At 43.8% G+C, this 20,661-nt stretch overlaps 1 protein-coding gene across 1 annotated transcript; it reads left to right on the top strand.

Moving 5' to 3' along the window:
- The first annotated feature begins 201 nt into the window (after positions 1-201).
- On the top strand, positions 202-20,517 carry CNNM3 (cyclin and CBS domain divalent metal cation transport mediator 3). The gene is made up of 8 exons (XM_036750209.1): positions 202-1,561; positions 11,201-11,344; positions 12,488-12,640; positions 13,204-13,373; positions 13,868-13,964; positions 15,094-15,230; positions 15,736-15,874; positions 18,764-20,517. Exons 1-8 carry the CDS (start codon positions 202-204, stop codon positions 18,826-18,828), a joined length of 2,265 nt encoding a protein of 754 aa, XP_036606104.1. The 3' UTR covers positions 18,829-20,517.
- The last annotated feature ends 144 nt before the right edge of the window (positions 20,518-20,661 follow it).

Here is a 20,661-nt window from a genome sequence, read left to right as displayed (position 1 = left end):
TCCACAACGTGCCCCGCCCCCCTCCATGTCCCTCGCCCCCATCTTGTTTACAACGCGGCGCAGCCTAGTACTACTCCTGACGCTCCGCCCTCCTCCGTTTCCTATTGGCCAGCGGGGCGCGGATGGGCGCGTTGACTGGCCGGAGGGAGGCGGGGACCGTGGAGTAGGTTGCGCGGGCGACCTAGAGGGGGGTGGCTGGTGATGGCGGCGGCGGCGGCAGCAGCGGCGACTGGCGGCCTACGCTGGGTGCTCGCCGCGCTGTGCTTGGGCTGCGCCGCTGGGGGGGACGCGTCCGGCCCGCGGGTGCTGGGCTTCTGCTTGGAAGAGGACGGAGACGGGGCGGAGGGTCCAGTGTGGGCCCGGGGCCGGGTGGTCCGGGCCGCGCCCGGGGCCGCCTTCCGCTTGCGGCTCTTCGGCTCCGGCTTCGCCAACCGCTCGTGGCCCTGGGTGGCCTTCGCTCCCGCGGGCGCGGGCTGCCCGGAGGGGGGAGCGGAGTCGGAGGCGGGGGGCGCGCACGGGGGCGGGGGCGCGGGCGCGCCCCTGAGCGTGAACCCCGAGGCCGTGCGGCCTCACTCGGCGTTGCTCGCGGTGCGCGTGGAGCCCGGCGGGCCCGCGGGAGGCGCGCGCTACCGCTTGTGCAGCCGCGGGGGGCCCCACGGGAGCTGGACGCCCGCGGCCGAGGGGGACTCGCTCGCCGTTGAGGAGGCGCCCTTGCTGCCCTGGGCGCTGGGCCTGCTGGCGGCCGCGCTGCTGGGCCTGGCGGCACTGGCCCGGGGGCTGCAGCTCAGCGCCCTGGCCCTGGAGCCGGCCGAGGTGCAGGTGCTGCGCGAGAGCGGCTCGGAGGCGGAGCGGGCGGCAGCGCAGCGCCTGGAGCCCCTGCGGCGCTGGGGTAGCTTCGCCCTGTGCGCGCTGCTGCTGGTGGCCAGTCTGGCCCAGGCCGCGCTCGCCGTGCTTCTCTATCGCGCTGTGGGCCAAAGAGCTGTGCCTGCCGTGCTGGGCAGCGCGGGCCTCGTCTACCTGGTGGGCGAGGTGGCGCCCGCAGCCGTCAGCGGCCGCTGGGGTCTGAGCCTGGCCCCGCGCGCCCTGGGGCTCACCCGCCTGGCCGTCCTGCTCACTTTCCCCGTGGCCTTGCCCGTGGGCAAGCTCCTGGAGCTGGCCCTGCGCCCGGAAGGCGGGCGGCTGCGGGAGCGCGTAGTGGATCTGGCCCGGGGCGCTGACCCCTACAACGAGTTCGTGAGGGAGGAGTTCAGCAAGGGGGCTCTGCGGTGCAAAACGGTGGAGGACGTGCTCACGCCGTTGAAGGACTGTTTCATGCTGGACTCTTCGGCCGTGCTGGACTTCAGCGTCATGTCCACCATCATGCAGAGCGGCTACACCCGCATCCCAGTGTACGAGGAAGAACGCTCCAACATCGTGGACATGCTCTACCTCAAGGACTTAGCCTTCGTGGACCCGGAGGACTGCACCCCGCTCAGCACCATCATCCGATTCTACAATCACCCACTCCACTTTGTCTTCAATGACACTAAGCTGGATGCTGTCCTGGAGGAATTCAAACGAGGTAACTGATGCTGCCATTCCTGGAACTGCGGCTTCCTCCTGTAGGGAATTGGACCGGGATTTGAATGGGATTCTGCGAAGAGTGCAGTGGGGCCGGGCCGATTTAGGGAGGATGCGCCCTGGTCTGAATGCGTATTCGTTGTGTATTCGTTGGATTCCGGAGCTAGTAGGGACGGAAGAGGTCATCTAGTTCGACTTCCCTCAGTTTGAACCCAAGTCCTCTATCTCCAAAGCTAGCTTTCCTCCTCCTGCCCTGTAGCTGTCCCATAACCTCGTTCCATTTGAGAAGAAATTCAGTAAGACAGTCCAGCCGAAGGCAGGGGTCAGGGAACAGGGATGTGCCGAAACAAGAGATCTGGCCCGAAGCTCAGAACAGGGGGCAAGATCCTTGGGCAAGTCGCCATTTCTGGGTCTCCTGAGCACAGGATCATAGGTTTTAGAGCCCGATCTTTGCGTCAAAAGAATTCATCGAAGACCTGGATCAACAAAAACAAGGGATCTAATGGTCTTAGAGACCTGGATGGTCATAGATGTGGGAGCTTTAGAGATCAAGGTATTCCATTCTCTCTATTTTAGAGATAAGGAATCCGAGACCCAGAAGAGATGAAGAGATTTACCCAAAGGGACAGTAAATAAGTGGCAGAACTGGGATTTGAATTTGGGCCTTCTGATTCCAAATCCAATGCCTTTTCCTGGATACCCATCTTAATTTCAATTCACTTTGTTAAATTCTTGGCCGCTTGATTCTTTGTGTTGTATGTATGATTCCCATTATTCTCCTCCTTTCTCCCTTCTTTCTCTGTTAGTTTGGGGGGAAAGGAGGGGGCTTGTTCTTTCCGGGATCCTTTGCAGAGTTTCTGAGGATTTCTTAACTGTGGCTGGGAGTAGAACAAAGCTCCAGAGTTTGAATTTAAAATTCTATCCACCCTTGTGGTGAGGGAGCTCTTTTATCTGTTTATCTTTAAATTGGCTCTTTCAGATTCTGGGGGAACTTTGGATACTGTTGAAGGCATATAATAATTACAATAGCAAAGATTTATGTTTGCAAAGCATTTAGATATATTTTCTCTTTATCACTCTGGGGAATTGGTGCTGTTATTATCCTTTTTTACTGGAGAGAAAACTGTGGCACAAAGTTAAGTGACTTGCCCTGGATCGCACAACTAGGTCAGGCAGCTAAGTCTCTGAAGTCAGGTCTTCTTACTGAAAGTCCAGCCCCCTGTGCTCTGTGCCACTTGGCTGCTTCTGCTGCCTGTGCTGTCTTGTTTACAGAGGATAGAGCAAGGTTACTTAAAGTTTTCTAAAGAATAAAGAACTTTTTTTCTTTATTTCGAGCAACTTTACTGATGTCACTATAGTTTTTGTCTTTCTTTAAGTGTGGTGACTGTTGCCCTGGTGCAGCACCTTCCCTTCCTTCCAGATTACTGCCCCCATTTGCCTGTGCGTTTCTTTGAGAGTTGAGAATAAACTTGTCAGAATTCCTGGGAAATACAGGATGCATGATTCTTTAGGTTTCTCTTGCCTACATACATTGTAGAGTTTTATCAGTAAGTTACTTTGGAGTTAAAAGGGTAAGACAGCGTAGTACATAGGGAAAGAGCCCTGGCTCTGGAGGCTGAGGACCTGGGTTCAAATCCCACCTGACACTACCTGAATTCCTTGGGCAAGTCATTCAACCTCTTTGGGCCCACTTTTTTCATCTGTGAAATGAGGGGGTAAGGTTATTTGGCCTTTATGGCCAAACTTCTTCCAACTCTAGATCTATAATCCTGAGATCTGTTAATAGATTCATTAGGACTTCTGGCTGATTTTGGGGTGTTAATTCTAACCTAGAAAAGGTGACTGGTACTCTTGAGATCTAGGATGGGAATTAAGCCTCAGGCCACTGGATAGGCTTATGCTTTAAGGACTGATGTAATATCTAGATAAACTAGATAATAAACTAGATACTAGATAAACTGGGAGTGAGCAAAGACTTCAGGCTATGAGAATAAGAAAGATGTTCTTATCCTGACATACGTAATAAAATTATGATTTTCTGTATTGAGGCAGGTATGTCTAATAATCACATTGCTCTTACTCATCAAGTAGCTTGATATGTCACTTTAAAACAGAAAAGTTTATAGTTCTTATGCTGGTAGTGAGGCTGGTGTTCTCCAATTTCTATAGGAGATATTTTGTTGAGGGATTCTGATCAAACTGCTGAGAACCATTGATTTGTTTTGAAAAACTCCCGATGCCTTCTTGCCTGGCAGACTATAGTTGTGCTGCTGAACAACAGGCTTTGGGGAGCCTTTGAACTTCATACAGAATACAGTGGTTGGGGTGGAGCGTGAGGTGTCTGCCATCCTGGTAAGTGCATTTCCACCAGTATAATGGCAGAAGTGTTCTTTTGCTCATAAGCAAGATGATGAGAATTCTCCATCCCTCTGGCTCTCTCTAATGTTTTATCCCTGGGATACATTCCTTCCCCTCAGATTACCTGTACAGCTTTTTAGAAACCTGATTTAGCACTAATAGTGTGAAGAATTTTTCTTCTCTTATGTTTCCTGTCTCATTCAAAGGTTATTCTGTCTTGGGGGTTTGGAGGGAGAGACCAACTCATTTTAATGCATGGCCATAGGTTATTCCTGTCTACACCTCTAGTTAGTTAAGCCTCGGTCTGCCTGCTGTAACCCAGTGAGCTTAGTTTGTGAAATCGAGCAGTGACTAGTTGTTTGCTGTAGTGCACTGGAGTCTAGGAGCTAAAATATACAGGATAATGATAGAACAGCTCTAGGGGAGCCAGCCCCACCCTCAAAATTGTAATATCTTTAAGGGGGCTGGAGAACTTTATGGTTTTCAATAGGGAGTTACAGTAGAATTGAGGAAGAGGTGAAAAGGAAGATAAAGAGGTTGGGGGATTTTATTATGCCTATCTGGCATTTCCTGCAGGTTCAGAGTTGGGATCATTTTTTATAATCAAGCATTTTTTAAGGACTTTCATCCTTTGTTGTGGTGCCCCTTCTTAAATCTCTGCTACATTTTTTTTTTTTTGCCTCAGCTGAAATCCTACTCTTATGCCTAATTTTGGTGAGGAGATGACCATGAGTTCTCAAAGGCTATTCCAATGAAATGTAAGTCACAGAAGGGTCCCACCACGTTGCTAAGGCTTTTGAATGTCTGTCCTGTGGTGGACTCTATTTTGTCTGTGCCAGTCCCCAGAATGGCTGCAACATGGTGAATCTTTGGATACAGTATGATCATCTCTGGTAGAAGAAATACACTGTTGAATTCAGTTAGAGACCCTTAAAGCTTTGAAAGATGTGGAGTTTTTGTTTTTGGTTTTTTTCATTTCTGATTTGTTTGGCTTTTTTTTTTTTAGTGATGTAGTATAGCAGAAAAGAGGTAGCGGGGTGTAGCAGATAAAGAACTGACCCCAGAATTGAGGAGACCTGAGGTCAAATCCCACCTCTGACACAGACTGGTTTTGTGATCTTAGAGGCAGTACCCACATCGATGAAGTTATAGATCCTTAAAACTTTAAAAGATCTTTTTTAAAGACTAAATACACCAATATATATGCACTTAAACTCTCAGTGTCCCAGCCTATAAGTTGCAGAGCACTTGCCAATCTGTACTGGTAAAGGGAATTCCTTCCCGGAAAGTCCCTCTACTGGAGAAATCACAGATCAAGTTAAAAAAAGCTATCACGACAGTTATTTGATTGTCAGTATTTGTTATCTCCAAAGTGTGGTTTTGATGGTGCAAAGGTACCTTCCTCTTTTCAGTTTTCACATGCATATAACCTATGCATAGGGTCCTATAAGCCCTCTTATAAAAGTGCCTGCCATCCCTTTAGCCTCTTTCTAAGGGTAGGCCAACTGCTTAGGAGATAGTCTGCCAGGCAGCAGATATTTTTCCAACTAAGAAAGTTTCTCAAAGTCTGGTCTTGAGGAATGTGAGGAATCAGGAACTCAGTGGGGCAGCTCTCTGCAAGGTACCAGCCAAGCTGCCCTCCTGAGCTTCTGGAGCAGCAGCTTATTTAGGAACCTGGGAGGTGAGATTCTATAATTGCAGCTGCAAAATGGAGAGACTTAAAAGTTCTAAAAGTATGCTTCCCTTCCGTGTAGAGAGGGGCCTGTCTGTGTCTGTCTGTGTGTACATAAGATTCTCAAGTCCCTTACTAGCAGAAGAGCTTCTCTCTCTATTTTTCTTGTTGATTTACATGTGGCTGATTGATTGCTCTCTTGCTGCCAGCACAGCAGCCTCATGCTGAAAGGCCATCTTAGAGAAGCTGATCTGTGTCTCCCAATTGGTATCCTGCTTCTCTCTGCCACCCCTTCCGTCCTACTCTTAGCCAATATAAGCCTCTGGATAGATGTCAGTCTTCATTTTCACTTCCATCCCGCTTTCTCCCTCCTTCCCTTTTGTTTCATTTGATCTTAAACCCGTTTTTAGAATGTTCTTGATCAGTGAGCATATTATATTACTCTTGCAGCATTCACATGAGGTTCTAAAAAATAACCTGTTCTATAGCTGTCAACCATCTTGTAAGTTGGGAGAAATTCCTAAAAGGAATATGCACAAAAATGCCCTGAGAGCAACTTCCTCTGAGGCCAGGGATCATATGCGCATTCCTTCATAGAGCATTGCCTATTTCTTTCTTCTTGTTGAGGGAAAGCCCCTTTCCCGGACAGAAAACCCTTCCTGATCATCCTCACAGTCTTTAGATTGCAGACATAGCACAATTTTACTTTGTATGAAGATCACCAGAAAGAATGAACACTTTGTGGAGCTCTCCTACAAAGAAGCCCTGCTTTCTTCAAGACAGCAGCCCTTGGCTTGTTGCCATGCAGATGAAATTGTTCAAGGGCAACCAGATCAAGGAGAGATTAGAGCTGAGCAACCTGCCCCAAATTTCTATTTGAGAACTTGGATTTTTGCCTGATTTTCGGTGTTCTCACTTGCTGTTGCTTAAATGGTTAGATCAGGAGTGGGGAATCTTGGGCCTAGGGGCCACATGTGGCCTTCTAGGTCCTTGGGTGCAGCCTTTCGACTGAATCCAGGTTTTACAGAACAAATCCTTTTATTAAGGGGGTTTGTTCTGTAGTTTGGATTCAGTCAAAGGACCACACTTGAGGACCTAGAGGGCCACATGTGGCCTTGAGGCCACAGGTTCCCCACCCCTGGGTTAGTTGCTTACAATCTTAAGTCAGAAATTTGCCCGACAGTTGAAACCAGTCAGGTCTGCCTTGATAGTTGTTAAGAATGTTAATAAGTTAAATCTTTTTCCCCCCCAGGAAGTACAGTTGCGGGGTTCTTAAGAGCATCTTAGAAACTAAACCTTATTTAGAGAACCACTAATATCTGTCTGGACCTTTCCCCTGCTCTCGATCCTGAAAATCTTTTTTATAACAAAACTACATACGATGAAGTTTTCTGGTTGTTTTTAACATTAGGGTTGAAAGTAGCAACATAATTTTTTAAAATAGTAATACATATTAAAAATTTTGCATTGGCATTTATGCCAATGTTCACAAATACAATATTCTGTATGAATGCATTGAGTTGATCTGCCTGACAGACTATAAAGTTTTCATTAGTTATAGTGCCATCTGTGCAGAGAAAGACTCAGACTTCATTCAAGATAGACTTTTTGCCCATTCAAGTCAAGTTCCTTTTCATAATGTTCCTATTTCTCATATCTTGGGTTATGACCACCTTGAACATTAGGTTTCTCAGGTACAATATTTTAATAATTTGTCATTTATTTTTATTAATACAGGTTTTTTTTGTTTTAAAAAGCTCTTTATGCTTCATAGTTTACTCATGGTCATGTGGGGTAGGTGGCTGACTGGAACTTTGTAAAAACAGATGAATAACTTTGCATGAAGGCCCTGTGTAGAAGTTTCTACTTTGGCATCTTGCAGCTGGTTGATATGCTGAGGTGACTGGCCTGGGGTGGGCCCTTTTTCCTTTGGTAACATTCTGTGCAACCCTCCCTTCATCCCTGAGCTTTGGCCCATTGACTGTTCCCAAAATTCAGTGAGGATGTAGCTCAAAATCATGGACTAGAGTTCTCCATCTTCCTAAATAGATTTTGCTTTATGTAGTAGGGCCATTTTGAAGCTCTGACTTGGGAGTAGAACTTCTACAAATACTTGGGCCTTCCTCAACACAAATGTCATAGGGTCAAGAAAAATGTTGTGAGAGCTACAAAGTTCATTCTGCGTCTCTGCCACTAGCAGGCACTTTTTAAACTTGGAATAAGGGGCTAAGTTTCAAAGTGACAGAAGTATAACCAATGGGCTCCTTGGCATCTCCCATCTCACTTCTCCATAAGAGTATCAGAACATCCTGCAAAAATGTCACTTTTATTTCTTAAATAATTCTACATATTTGGTAAGGTATAAAGAGAACAATGTGGCTGGGCAAGTCCATAACATGCAGGAAAAGTTCTCTAAGGCAATATAATCCAGCATTGTGAACCATCTTTTTTTTTGTTAATAATTTTTTTCCAATTACACATAAAATTTTTTAACATTTTTTTTTAATTTTGAGTTCCAAATTCTCTCCTTCCCTGCTCCCTGAGATGGCAAGTAATTTAATATAGATTACACGTGTGTAGTCATGCAGAACACATTTCCATAGATGGAAAGATTAACAAGGGTAACAGGAGGGAGAGAATCCTACTGTGGCCAAGCTCTACCTTCTGCCATTCTGCCCTCCTCTACCAGGCAGCAACTCAATACAAGTACACGCCTTGCTAAGGAAACTGCATGTACACCAGAAAAAAATTAGAGGGCGGTGATTTGCTTTTCAAAGAAAATACAAATAACAATCCCGTTACTCTTTTCCAGTGTTATTGGTTGGAAAATTTTGGTGGAGAAGATAGAATTTTTCTAAGATGATTCTATTCTGTCAAAAGCAGTACATTTAAAATAGAGCTTAATATTTTTCCTTGACAGACCCACCCCTTCTCCTGCCTTTCCTTTTTCTTTAAAGGGCATTGCCGTTCTTCCAGTTGTCTAGGTTCTCACTGGACTCCACTCACTCACCCGCTCTCCCTGAAAACAATCTGCTGTCAAATCTCGTTGACTCTTTATCTCCATTCATGGAGTGGAGTTCTTTCCACTCATCCTGATTTGTTGGGCCCTAAGATCGTATATATTTGGAAAAGGGCTCAGAAGCCATCTAGTTCAACCTTCTGTTACGGATGAGGAAATTGAGGCCTAGGTTAAGTAACTTGCCAAGTTTATTCAAGTTTAGTAAATGGTTGAATTTAGATTCGAACTCAGGTACTGTGACAGCAATGCGGTCAGCATGTTTTCTACTGCCTCACACAGGCACCCTCATCGCCTGTTGCAGTAGCCTCCTAATTAGTCTGTGTGCCTCAAATTTTTCCCTTTTCTCATATATCTTCAACATAGCTGCCAAATAATATTCCTAAAGTACCAGTCTGATCGTATCATTCCACTGCTTAAAAATCTTCAGTGGCTCTGCTTCCTCTTGTCTCTAAGATCAAATACAAATTCTTTAGTTTTTCATTTAAAGCCATTTGAAATCTGGCTCTGACTCACTTTTGCGAACTTCCTCATTATATACTTCGCTTCACTCACTCTGTGGTCCAAAGTAGCCTACTTGCTGTTCCTCACACAGAGCATTCCATCTCCTATCTTGTACGCCTTTGCATCTAGTCTGCATCTAATTATTTTGTTCTGAAGGCTGAGAAATGCCACAGAAGAGCTGTTGCAACAAAATACAGTGCAATGTCTAGGGGAGATTACAAAATATATGACCATTCACCACCCTCAGGGATCATATTCCAATTGGTATGAACTTTAGAGGTTATCTAGTCATTATTTTATTCCTTCCCCACTCCCCGCACCCCCATCCCATATCTGGAATGCACCTCTGCTTCTTAGAAGTCTTGAATTCCTTCAAGGCTTAGCTCAAACATGAGTCCTTCCCTGATTTCTATCACAACTCATTGCAGTCTTCTAGTATCCCTCTGAAACTACTTTGTTTTTACTATGTATATATTTTGTATTTATCTATAGATACACACCATACATATTATTTCTTCAGTGAGAATGTTAACCTCTTTGTTGGCAGGAATTGTTTAATTTTTATTTTTGTGATCCTAGTACTCAGAAGAGTGCCTGGCATATAGCTGGTACTTATTAATAAGTGTTTATGCAGTGCATGTAATTGTTTCAGTTTAACAGTAAATACTAATTTGTGGAAGAATTATAAGTTGAATTATTCCAACCCACATCGACACATTCGTGTCTGTGAAACATTGCTTTTGTGGCATTTTTCAGCCTTCGGTGTTCTTTGCAAACTATACTTTAGGCTTCTGTTGTCTGTCTAACATCCTGTCTAGTCCCATCTTTTCAGATTGCAGCCTACTAAAGCCAGTGGAGAATAATTTTGGGTTTTCATAACAGTCTCAAACAGATTGGGAACAAATCAGTTAAATCTGTCTAAATCTGTCAATTTAAGCTATGTCAGTTTCTCTTGTCATCTTGTTATTTTGATAAATTTTTAAAATTGATACAAGACACAGTGCTAGATACTTACTTGGGCCTTCCCCAACACAAATGCCATAGGGTCAAGAAAAATGTTGTGAGAGCTACAAAGTTCATTCTGTGTCTCTGCCACTAGCAGGCACTTATTAAACTTGGAATAAGCAGCTAAGTTTCAAAGTGACAGAAGTATAACCAATGCTCCTTGGCAACAGTTCTTTCTCTTAGGGATCATTGGGTCTTAGAGCTGGAGAGAATTTCAGAGGCCTGGACTTGTCTTTGTCCAAGCCTTTCCTTCTCTGGATATTAAAATACGTTTATAAACCCGGAAAGACTTACATGAACTGATGCAGAGGGAAGTGAGCAGAACCAGGAGAATACTGTACATGGTAATACTAACATTGTGCAGTGCAATACAATGGTCCAAGACAATTCCAAAGGACTCATGATGAAAAATGCAATCTACCAGTAGAGAAAGAACTGGTGGATTCTCAGTACAGATTGAAACATAGTATTTTTACTTTATTTTTGTGTGTGGTGGTGGTGCTTTTTGCGGGGGAGCCTATTTTTTTTGTTGTTTTTACAAAATTACTTCTATGGAAATGTTTTGCACAATTACACATGTATAACTTATATCAAATTGCTTGCCATCTCAGATAAGGAGGAGGTGAGGGAGGGAGAGAATTTAGAACTCAGCATTTTTAAAAAATGAAATGTTAAAAATTGTTTTTTACATGTAAGGGGGGGAAAAATGAAATGGCTTGATAGATATCCTGTTCAGAGATACATTCCTTTGATCGCTGATAATTTAGAAAATAGAGCCTGAGAAAGTTCATATATTTAAGAGCCAGAAACATCCTAAATGATCTCTAGGTAATCAAGTTGAATCCCTTTATTTAAATATGAGGGAACCAAGGCCCCAGAATTAAAATGACTTGCCCAGGGTCACATAGTTAGTGAGTGTCTTGAGTCAGGATTCAAACCCAGTTGTATGCTTCCATGCTATCCTTTCACTCCTGAGAGTCTTTTATGACTGTTAGATCCCATACTTGTGGTCCAGGACTTTGTATGATCAGCACGTCTAGGCTTCTTTCTTTTTGCCACCGTGACGACAGCGTATTGTTCCACAGGGAAGTCGCATCTGGCCATTGTACAGAAGGTGAACAATGAAGGCGAGGGCGACCCTTTCTATGAGGTTATGGGTCTTGTCACACTGGAAGATGTCATTGAGGAGATAATTAAGTCAGAGATCCTGGATGAATCTGATGACTATGGTGAGTTAACTCTTTTCTGAGTTTTGTTTTTCTCCTCCAATTTCTCTCAAGTTATAGGGGTATTCAAGTATCCTAGACACAAGTGAACTTAAATAAATTTCTCTTGTTGTTGGCCAAGATATTTTCAAATATCTTCATAAATAGGTTCTTCAATCTCCCTGTGATTATGACCAGTATTTTCAAGTTCCCAAGATGACACTGTACCTGGTGTCCTCATGTCAAAACCATTATTCTTCCCATCATTGACTGCAAAATCATTTTCTGTTCTGGATCCCATAGTAATCTTGGGGTTAGTTTTTCCCCCCTCTAGTAATCATCAAGATGGTAGGTAGAGATAATTTTTTCTGAGTCTTTGGTTTTCCCCATTTTGGGCTCTTACCATTACAAATCAGTTCTTTTCTAGCCCAATTCTAGATTTGTCTCTGCAGAGAGCCAGTGTTCTTTGCTCCTTTGAATTTGGCCTAATTCCAAAATAGGACTCGGAAGGTGCTTATGGTATATCTATTACTATCCTGCCTGAGCAGTCCGATCTTTAGAGCTCTTTATCATATCCTATAAAACTGTTTATTGGGGGTAAGGGCTAGTATTTACCCGACAGAGTTGGAACTTCAAATCTGACCTTAGGGCTTGAACCACTCACTGATGATGATTGTCTTGAAATAACATTTTGCTCCATGTCCCTTCTCATGCTTGGAGTCTCAGTCTAACATGGTCCAGAACAAATGATGTCATTGTTTTAAATGTTAATGTTTACACCTGTTGATAGTTAAGTACTCCCATCACAAGTACAATGATAATGGCCCAAGATTCCCATAATGATTCCCCAGGTTGCTTTGTATATAAGTTATTACTCTGGATCAGTTCCAAATAGGGAGGTCTGCCTTTTGGCATATTCTTTGTGCCTGTTTCTTCTTCTCACTTAATACCAGAATTATCAGGTAATTAGGATGGCAACTGTATCCAGCCCAAAGGGCAACTGTTCTGTAGTGCTGAGTGAAGCAACTGCCTTCTTTGTATCTTGATGCTGCCAAACTTCTCTGAACCATAGCTTTTGGTAGGAAGGCAACACGATAATGGAGTAACTTGAATATATTGGCAAAACTAGTTGCTAGTATCTAACTATGCTCTTTAATCCTGTTTCAGGAGAAAACAAGGTGAAGAAGAAACCTACTTCTCTGAGCACCCCCATAGAGAGAAAGAAGGAGGAGTTCTCCTTGTTCAAAGGGTCTGACAATGAGCACAAAGTGAAGATCTCCCCCCAGCTGCTCCTGGCCACCCAGCGTTTTCTCTCCCGAGGTGAGGGGAAGAGGACCTTCGCCTCCTTCTTACTCACCATCCCTGGGCTCTCCCCTGATCAAGGGCTTGAAGAGGCACTGCCTTTTGGGGTAACTGACCTGATATGGAACCTCTTAGCTTCTGTTTCTGAGGCATAAAGACTTTAGAGGAGAGGTACTGGGACTCTCCCACTACAACCCCATTCACAATTCACAGGGAAATCCTTGTGTTCTGAGCAAAAAAACCACCAAGGCCTAGGAAGCCTAGAGGTAAAGACATGTTTCCCTTTTCCTCTTACCTGCAACGGAGCTTTTCTTTGTATCAGCTCAGAGCAGGGGCAGGCCAGCTGATGGGAGGGCCTGAGGCTTGTGGCCAGCAAGGCTAGCAGAGTTGTAGTCAGGTGGCCCACTTCCAGCATCGCAGATTCTATGGGCTTTGAGCCAGTTTTCTCAAATCAAATAGTGCTTCCAGCTTGTTGGTCTGGTATGGGGGTGCCTCAGGTAGGCCTGGGGGCAGTTGGGAGTAGAAGCTTGAGTGGCTATGCCCCTCATGGACACTTGTCACTTTTTCCCACCATGGGGCAGAGGTGGACTTATTTAGCCCACTACGAATCTCAGAGAAGGTCCTGCTACACCTGCTGAAGCATCCCAGTGTCAACCAGGAAGTGAAGTTTGATGAATGCAATCGACTGGCTGCAGACCATTACCTGTACCAGCGTAATCAGCCAGTTAACTACTTCATTCTCATCCTGCAGGTAACTCAACAGCTTCTGCCTCCTCATATCAGGCCCTGGACCTGGATTCCTTTCCACAATAAAACAAGAGAAAGGACAGGAGTTGGGGAATAGGATACTCAGAGGCAGCTAGGTGGTGCAGTGGCTAGAGTGCTGGGGCTGGAGTCAGGAAGGCCCAAGTTCAAATCTGACCTCATATACTTACTAGCTGTCTGATCCTTGGGCTTCACTTCACCTCTGCCTCAGTTTCCTCAGTTGTGAAATGGGGTTAATGATCGCACGTACCTTACAGGAATGTTATGAGGATCAGATGAGATAATAATTGTGAAGTGCCTGGCACATTGTAGATACTTAATAAATGTTTATTTTCTTCTTCACCTTCTATCCCCAAAGATGCTTGTTTAGATTTTAATCTGGTTTCTTCATATCTAACTGAAATCAATAATTCGGTGATCCCCTTCTAAAAAAAAGGGCAGACAAGCCCTAAGACATCCATGTTTTCTTTTTCCCTTCAGGGCAGGGTTGAGGTGGAGATTGGGAAGGAGGGCCTCAAGTTTGAAAATGGAGCTTTCACTTACTATGGTGTGTCTGCCCTGTCAGTGCCATCTTCAGGTAAGAATACGAAGACATTAGTGACCCACAGGCTGGGGCTCCCATCATGTTGTGCCATGGTTCCAGTCAACAGTGTGGAGGCCTTGGGAGCTTTACATTCAGCCTTCGTTGTCATCTACTTTCTAGTGAGATGGCAGAAATGAGTTAACATTCTGGCCTGGTGAAATGTCTATGTGTTATCCAGTTATGACCCACTGAATTAAAATGCCACCTTCACTAGGAAGTCTTTCATACTTCCCCAGCTGCTAATCCTTTCCCCTCTGTTCTTTCCTTTACTATGTGTATATCTATTTATTTACGTATTGTCTCCACTATTAGATTTATAAGCCTTTTGAGGACAGGCAGGAACCATTTTTACCTTTTTTTTGTATCCCCAGCACTTATCGTGCCTGACACATAGTAGGTGCTTTATGAATTCTTGTTGATTGATGTTTGCTCTGATACCTGAGGTGTATGGGGAGAGGGAGAAGAAATATTTCATTTCATAGGGTCATGTGGTTTATGGGTCCTCAGTGACCTAAGCACACTGATGTGCTGGTATCATCTCTTTTCTCCCCACTCTTTGCAAATTGAATAGGCTAATTTTACAGAGGCAGAAAGAAATAGTTTTAGGGAGTGAGGCACTCCTACCATTGTGATAATCCAAAACAGAAGAAATTTTGGAATGTAGATAGTAGCTCGAAGTGCCTATAAGAATTATGCTAGGTAGCGTGTCACCTATAGTCCTTACTGGCTATGTGGCCACAGGTAAGTGTCTTAACTTCTTAGGGCCTGAGTTTCTTCCTCTGTAGAATGAGGATAATAACATTTATAGTATCTACCTCCCAGAACTATTGTGAAGTTCACATGAAAGAATGGATGATGATGATGATGATGATGATGATGATGATGATGATGATGATATAGCCTAGTGCATTGAGAAGGCCAGATTCCTTTCCTGTCTGCCCACCTCATCCCTGACACACCTCCATGGGGAAAGCTCTATTCCTTATTCATCTCTTTGAAGTTCTTGTCAGCCTTTTCTCTAGTGTGCTTTTTAATGGAGTGCTTTCTTAAAACTTCACAATTACCCTTTCTAAGATGGACACAGTTTACTGATCATACACTACTGATTGTTGCCTTTTGATAGTTCATCAGTCCCCAGTGTCTTCAATTCGGCCCAGCCGACGTGACCTGCAGTCCGAGCCAGCAGAGAGTACCCACTACTCTTCTACGTATTGTCCTGACTACACCGTGAGGGCCCTCTCTGACCTGCAGTTCATTAAGGTGAAGGTCCATGTAACTCATCAGTGCTGGTTTTAACGAGTTTTGTGTTCCTAATGAGACTAGGCCAACCTGGTCATGTTTCTCTATGGGACCTAGGTAAAATTCTAATTTCATCTACGTTTTGGACAGTGAGCCTTAGGTTCCAGAATGGTGGTTCTTGGTTGCTCACAAAAGCATTCTAGCTTCATTTGTTTTGAAGTGTTAGCTTGTTGATTTTACCCTATCTCTACTTCTGTTCTTTCTCCTCTTCCTCATCATGTCTTCCTCGTCCCCGCTGCAGCCCCTGAGGGCCCTAAAATAACATTTCTTTGAATAGTTCCAAGATTCCTCCAGACAGTCTTAATGGAGAGTTTTTCTAGGGTGTTTTCCCCCTATCTAGGTCCTCTTCTACTTCCTCTCCAGTATATATCTTGTATTTAAACAGGACAAATGATGAGTTAAGTAAGGCAGAACTCTAAAACCAATAGTACACTTTTGAAGCTAAGTGTCCCTTTCTTTTCCCTAGGTAACTCGACTGCAGTACCTCAATGCACTCATGGCATCACGTGCCCAGAATTCCCCACAGTCTCCTGAGAACCTAGACCTCCGAATTGTCCCCAACAGCCAGACCAAACTACTCAATGACAAGATTGCTGCAGCGGCAGGTAACCATCCTGCAGCAGGCACTGGTAGTCAAGTCCCTGGCCTTTGGTCAAATTTAGTTACTTCCTTCCTGTTTGGGTATCTGTGGAGCCAGTTAACTGGCTGTACCTTCCCCTCCTTCCTCCTTTCTACTTTCCCCCTTTCTCATCAGTTGGCCTTTAATTAGCTATGCTGTTTATTTTTTAGATGAATTTCCATTTGCTTCAACCAGTAGGTATACGTGAAGTCAGTGGCAGCTTTTTAGTTTCTATTTGTGTTGGTTCACTTGGTTAGGATTTAGCTGTAAAACTTAGGCCACTGGGTTGTGTGTTTAATCACTCTATAAATACCTAGTCATAAGTGAGAGTAGGTGAGGATGTGAATAGGTTAAAATAACACAAATCATTACTACTAGGAAAGGAACTAATAAGAGCAATTTGGTGGTATCTAATATTCTTATCTCTTGGTAACAAGGGAGAACAGAACACAAGCTTTTATAAAAGGAAAGGTACGGATAATATGATATGAGAGAGTGTGATAAAAGGCATGAAAAATTAAGCATTCCAGAAATCTCGGTTTCTTGGAAGAATAATCAGAGAAACTGAATAATCGTATTTTTTTTGTGAACTTTGAAGTAGGTACCAAAAACATAACTTGGGGACCCCCATAGATTCTCCTGGGGGCCCCTTGGGGATGGTGTAGAGGGAAAGTAGGTACTGCTTCAAATGCTGACAGGTACTGTCTTTACTCATATTCTCCCACACAATTATGAGGCCTGTAGCTTCTTTTGTACCCTTCTCATCAATCATTCTGGTTTTACTGAAAGTAAAAGTATACTTTAAACATCAGAGATGTCTTGACCAATTGTTGTGGTGTTCAGTCTTTTGACAAGAAGAGACATTTTGTGAGAGATGTCAATCCTATAGATTAGCCATGTTATCAAAATGTACTAGTTTCTTTTTACTCATAATGTATTATCTGTGAGTTGAACCCAAAGCTTTATTACATTTATTTTATACTTTGTGTCTCTGGCATCCCTTGGGGGCCGCATTATATAACATAGTCCTTTTTTTTTCTTTCTTAAAACTTCATCCTTTGAGTTTCAAGAGTGTCCCTAATTGTACTAGATTAGAATTTCAGCAAATCTGAATTCACATTGAACATACCCTTCAAGAACTTAAAAAACTTGAATTATATACTTTCTCAATGTTTTTTTGTTTCCAGACTGGAGTCCCAATCCACCTAGGAAAAATCTCTTCATTTTCCTTATATTTAAGCTCTCCTTTGATTCTGATACATCTTGGAGAGGTACAACCAGAACCATACGTAACATATTTTTTCAAGTGCAGACAAGTTTAGGAAAAATATTTCACTTTTGTTTTAAATGTTACCTAGGACTTTGTGGCCTTTCTGGCTAAAGTATCACCTTTGGGACAGTTCTAATTTGAGGACAACTTGTGATCACCTTGATTCCTTTCCCTCACTTTTAACTGACTGCCCTAACTGAAGTTTTTTTTTTTGTTTAATAGTTCTTCCTGATTACCAACAAATGCCACAGTGAAGCTCAGCAGCCCCTTTTTTGATCATTAATGTAGATTTGTGAGTCCTTTCTTTAGTTTTTCCCTGTTAGCTTGGTATTTCACTACACAGAATTTTGTGTCATCTGGAAACTTAGAAATTTTACTATGTATGACCTCTTCTAGATCATTTATATAAGAAGTAAATAATACTAGTCTTGGAATCATTTTCAGTGGGACTCTGCTGTTAATGCTCATTCATTCAGATTAATGTACCTTTGATCCACGCGTTTCCTATCAAAGCCAGAATATCAGTGGCCATTTTTAAACTCTAAAGATTATCTAATATCTTTATTTTTAAAAGCCATCAATATGGAATCTTGTCAAATTCTTTTTGAAGGTGAAAATAGCTAATCCACGTTAACTATCAAATGAATTCAGAGGCTCATCTCAGAAGGAAATTTTATGCTCCAGGTTTCCTGGTGTACTTCAAGATGGCAGAAAACAATTTACCTCCAAAATCTGTCTCATTTTTAAACATTTGCCATAAATTGTGTGGGAGTTATGTGAGTAAATGTGGTTATCTCCTGGTCTAGTCCTCGACGGTATATGCTGACTGACCTGCCATTTTAGCTAAATATTTTGTATCTTCCTCTCTCCTTTCTCTCCTCTTCCCCATCCCCCCTTTCTCTCCAGCCTTCCCAGTAAACATTTCCCTCTTTGGCACAGTTGGAAACTGCAGTTGATAGATGACTGTGGACTAGTGAGAGTTTTTGTTTTTTAGAAAACACCCAAGGTAAATATCTTCCCTTCCATTTTTCCCCCCTTTCTTTGGCTTTAGCAGGCCTTTGATGTTTGGAGACCTACCGGCACTTCTGTCCAGTGACAAAGGCTGGTAGGAGGGCAGCCTGCCTCTGTTCCCAAGATGTCCCCTCCTGCAAAAGCTGATGTGCAGATCTGCCCCCACTTCTGGGAAGGAGTGGTGTTTGAACTTTTCTGTCCCTAGAACTGCTTTTCATTCTCTTGAGAGGCAAAGTGCCTGCCAAATCCCCACTGAGCTGTGGAAAACCAATCCTTTTTAGCCAAGACTGCTTCTTTGTCAAGGGCTAGGTTCTTTTTTCTCCAGATATACCTTCCTAGCCTTCTCCAGTTTCAACTTGACCTTGGAAAGAACCACACTCACTATTTCCATATACCTAGATACTGATGCCTGACCCTGTGGATTGCTTTCTGTTTCCTAATCCCAGCCCTTCACTAGATTGAAATCTCCAAGGTACCTTGAGGTGACCTCTTTCTGCCCTATGCTACCCAAGCAGTTGGCTCTATTTGTTGCTGCCTCAGCTTGTTCATCTTCAGGGGATAGACTGTGACTTTTCTTCTTCACGTCTCTTTCAGGGACAGCCAACAGCAGACCGAACTCCCCTACAGAAGAGAGTCTTGGGAGGAACACGAGAGTTTAACTTCTTGCCATGCAGCCCCAGAACTGGGGATGGACAAGCAAGTGGGGAGCTTGAGTGAGCCCAGGAGTAGCTTCATGCCAACCTGTCCCCTCCCTTTCTGGCCACGTTTTAGGTGGCTTTTAGAGACATGGGCTCTGGGCCTAATGCCAGTGTTAGGAGCCTGCTGCAGATAAGAAACCTGCCTCTTTTATGGGGATGGGAATCAGCTGTAGCATCATTCTCCAGACCCTGCTCCTGGTACAGGAGTCAACTGGGAATTAAAAGCCCATCATCTCGGAATCCCAAGGTGCCCTTTGCCCCTCTTTTACCTCCCCCCTCAATGGGGATACTTCATAGCCTTAAGGCTGTGATAGTGGAGTATTACTTACTATACGAATGCAGAAATTATACTCTTTTAATATGTGGCTGTGACCTGCATTCACCTTGTTTTAATTTGCCAAGTACCTGCTGTTGGCAGCACTTTGAGAGTGAGCCAAGAACACTGCGGTCTCTGCCCAAGGCTCTGATCCAGAGGCTTTGTCTGTGGCAGGAAGCTCTGGCCTGCAAGGCAGTTCCCTTCTTCACAGTGCCACACTTTTATCTTCCCCTTTTATGTCTTTCATGTGCCAAACCCTAAGTACTATAGTGGCAGGTGCACAGCCTGTCTGTTCCCCAAAACTCCTCCTGTGGAGGCTGTTGTTTGTCCAAATAAAAAGAGCAACCTGTTCCCACCCCCAGCTCTCTCTGAACTAAGGGTTCAGGTCACTCCTGCCTCTGTCCACCCCAAGCTGTACTTCCCTTCCTGACTGGGCCTTGCTGTTTTAAATTATTAGAGGTGGTCCTTCATGCTACTCATGCTACCCAGGTGAATGGCCCAGGTTTCTCCCTTCCTCTAACCCCAAGGCTAGTTGCTACTAATAGTATCCTGGTTATTTTTTTGAGGTCACACATGGAGTGAAGGAAGGTGTGTGCTACTATTTGAATCTAACCTTACTGTGATCCCGGATCATTGTTTATAACAACCTGCTGGCTCTGTTGTACCCAGTTTTACACCTTCATTTACTCCTAATGGTCCTATATACAGTGTAACTAACTAATGTGACTGATATCCTTGGAAAGCTGGCATATAGAAAAGAGAACTTTCTGAACTGTAGGCTCCCCTTCTCAAGAAAGGTAGATTCTGAATTCCTGATTTTAGGTGTAGGGTTTGGGAGAAGAGAGGGTTGGTTATTCCTTTTCTTCACACTGGAGTGTCCCTTAAGCTAACTGTTTGCCATTACATGAATAATGGAAGACTTGAGAACAGAAATCACTGCCTAAAAGCCAAAAGTTAGAGACCTAGTTTAGAAGAAGTTGGTCCCTTTCTATACTGTCAGGGGAATCTGAGGTCCTTTAACTGATTTGCCTTTTTCGTGGGTAGTCTTTTCATCCGGAATGAGCTACCAAAAAGGTAGGGCTGCGTGGGTAATTAACTCAGCTGAAGCTAGTAAAAGGAGAAAAATGATTTAGCATTTAATCTTTTCTAAGAGAGAAGAGTCTTTAACAGTCACCTGTTGAGTTCAGTCTCAAACCTGGAGCAGGGGCACCCTGCACCATGAGTGATATCACTCTCTCCCTCCCCCACTAAGTGCTACTGGTAAGTGGTGAAATTCTAAGCTTAGGTTGGCAATTTTACGAAGTAATACATGGGTTGAAATTTGCAACAAGCTAGTTACGATTTGAAGATGTCACTTTTCTTATAGTTGTTCAAAGTCTAGGCACCAAAAGTGAAAAATAGATTGCTGTAACATTTTTCTCCACCTTTTTCTTTCCTTGCCCTTTTTCACATAGAATATACCATACACCATAGAATAT

Source organism: Trichosurus vulpecula, chromosome 3 (genome assembly GCF_011100635.1).
Source record: "Trichosurus vulpecula isolate mTriVul1 chromosome 3, mTriVul1.pri, whole genome shotgun sequence".
Lineage (NCBI taxonomy): Eukaryota > Metazoa > Chordata > Mammalia > Diprotodontia > Phalangeridae > Trichosurus > Trichosurus vulpecula.
This window is presented reverse-complemented; position numbering and strand designations above follow the sequence as displayed.